The following is a 2,599-nucleotide window of genomic DNA, read 5'->3' as shown; positions in this document are numbered from 1 at the left end:
TTTTGAATGTGTGTCAACAAACGAGATGACATAGCCTTTCACCAGTGACCCATCTGTTATTTATCGCAACACATGTCAATGAGCGTCCTGGTCCATATTATTGTATAGTGGGCAGAGAAACCTTAGGCCTCTGCAGAACGTGGTGGCATTTGCGTATTACACTATCCCTTGTAAATGGAGGATGCATTGGCTTATATAAAAAAAAATATTAAGCTTTTAAAATATACATTTTAAAACATCAAGAACACGTAATTAAGTAAAATATAAAGCAAAAACTTAAATACAATGCAACTAGGTGGCAAATAACACTAAAGTGGCGGGGACAAAGCAGCAACAGTGCTAAGAGTGGTTTGCTAGTTTTCTATATAAATCTTTATACCAATTTTATAATAACAGTTAAGAGACTGTTCTTCAAAAAGCACTCTTGTAATTAGTTATAAACATCTAGTTCAACTAAATATAATTGGCTGAGAAATCACAGCTCTTATATATAGAAGGTGGGTGTGGCATCTGTCCAAAATTCAGAGAAATTTATTTCTCCTTTCTTCGAACGTACCCTAAGGAATGTGAAAGAATAGTGTGTAAACAGAGCAATTAACCTTTCTATATATTGAATTTTTTTCTATATACGGAAGGCTAGCATGAATCAAGAACTGTTCAAACTACACAGACTCAAATATAACATTTTGTGAATTTGCAGAGCACAAGAGACAAAACCTTAATAATTTTTCTTTAAGGTTTTTTTTTAAGTAAAGGAATTAAACTTAGATAATATAAAACTTTGAACTATAGTGTAAATTTTAAATGTAACTAAGTAAAATCCTGTGACATCCGTAGAAAAGTGCCCGTAAGAAAGGAGTTAAGCCATCACATTCATGAAGAAGTTAGTTTTGCAAATATAAAGTAAAAAAAACATGCAGTAATTTAATAAACATGTTTGAAATGTTCTAAATGTGGTTGTGTTCGTTCTCATGATCTCGGGTCAAGTCATAAGTCCAGTCATGGGTCTGGTCCAGTGAACTATACCTCGAACACAGTGCCAACGTCTTCATTTTGTCTAATAAAGTCAACCCAAACCTTTTAAGAATGACTCATTTTTGGGGGAATTCACATCTATATTCCAGGCTGACTCATGTGGCAGATGTTAAAAATACTTTTCTTCCTCTGAAAATTTTCAAATTTCATTTGTGTAACTTCTAAAATCTCCTAAATAAATACCTATTGTTTTGTTTTTTTTAATTTAAACTTTTTATTTTATCTATTATTTTTTCTACCCTAACTCCATTTGCACTTGGTCAATTTGACTGACCTTGTAACTACCATAAAATAATATGAAATATATCTAAATTTACCTTCTTTTTTTTTTTTTTTTCTGGAATGACTGCAAATTGTAATGGAAAACTACATCTTTTTATACTTAATTATTTTTTTGTTTTATTGTCTTTTGAACTGTGTTTAACGAATAATATTTTCATACAAGTTGCAACTCACTCGGTGAACATGCAACTCATGTTACCATATTGAGTGACGTAATGCACTAACTGCTTGGGAACATACCTAATGATGAATTTTTATTATTATCATTATGCATTAGCTTGCCTAATCTATCCTTATCTAATTTAATTAATTTCTAATTTTTACATTTTAGTTATTTTTATAACAATAAAGAATATACATGAGAAACAAGAAATACAATACTTACATTTCCCTCATGTTTTTTTGCTGAAAGTCTCTGTTGAAAGCTAAGCCTACTTTTTTTATACTGATGGTACTAGTACATTAAATAATATTTATTTACTTAAATAATGCACCTAAAAATTCAGAATAATACCATGCACAAAACAAACAATTTTTTATAACTATTATAATTATCTGGCTTTTTAACTATCCCATAGAAGCCTTAAATTAATTCCGTTATATTCTCAATCTGAATACCATGAGAGCAATTTTTAAAGTGAAAATGAAATAGACAATACACTGTACTGAAAACAACATAATATAATACCTCATTTGATAAATTAAAACATTGTATTTCTATTGTTTATAAATGGTCTTAGAAAATTATTGGTAATTTGTTAAAGAGAGAATGTGAGAGGTGGACATGACAAGTGAGTCTGACTTTCTAGTTTATATCTCCGTAAATAAAGAAGATTGAAAGTTATAAAATTTGACTTTGCCTTAATAATATCTTTATTATAATGAGTAGTTTATGTGTTTGTTGGTAACATAAAATTAAATAGCAGTTTCTACCAATGTTTTCTATTTTGGTAGAATACTTGTAGTCATACAAGCCAAAATTTTCAAGTAATTAGGCTTTAGCCTGAGTAATTCTTTGTGCAGTTATCCATGAAGACAAAAATACTAAAGTTTATCTTGAGTTGTAGTATTGTCATTGAGTTGCTTATTCATTTCTATAAATAATATGTTCCATCCATATAAGGCTTTCAACAGTTTAGCAGAAGCAGCCTATGATGCAGCAGAAGTTCCTAATGAAGGAGCTGAACCACAGACATACTGCTTATCAGATTATTTTGAAGTTATTGTCCACAAGCTGCTTGAAACAACAGAAAGGTAAACCAAACATAAACATTTCATACTG

At 29.9% G+C, this 2,599-nt stretch overlaps 1 protein-coding gene across 4 annotated transcripts in view; it reads left to right on the top strand.

Annotated features, from left to right (window-relative positions):
• The window catches only part of LOC106458018 (importin subunit beta-1-like), a 109,891-nt gene that overhangs the window by 76,140 nt on the left and 31,152 nt on the right, over positions 1-2,599 (top strand). For all 4 annotated transcript variants that reach the window (XR_002610291.1, XM_013917467.2, XM_022384127.1 and 1 more), the window contains exon 11: positions 2,441-2,571. Coding sequence is in view for 3 of the 4 variants with exons in the window: in XM_013917467.2 (XP_013772921.1) it covers positions 2,441-2,571 (131 nt within the window). In the remaining variant the exon portion in view is untranslated. The remainder of the gene's footprint in view (positions 1-2,440; positions 2,572-2,599) is intronic.

This window comes from Limulus polyphemus, unplaced genomic scaffold, assembly GCF_000517525.1.
Source record: "Limulus polyphemus unplaced genomic scaffold, Limulus_polyphemus-2.1.2 Scaffold404, whole genome shotgun sequence".
Taxonomy (NCBI): Eukaryota; Metazoa; Arthropoda; class Merostomata; order Xiphosura; family Limulidae; genus Limulus; species Limulus polyphemus.
The sequence above is the reverse complement of the archived record's forward strand: the minus strand, read 5'-3'. Positions and strand labels throughout refer to the sequence as shown.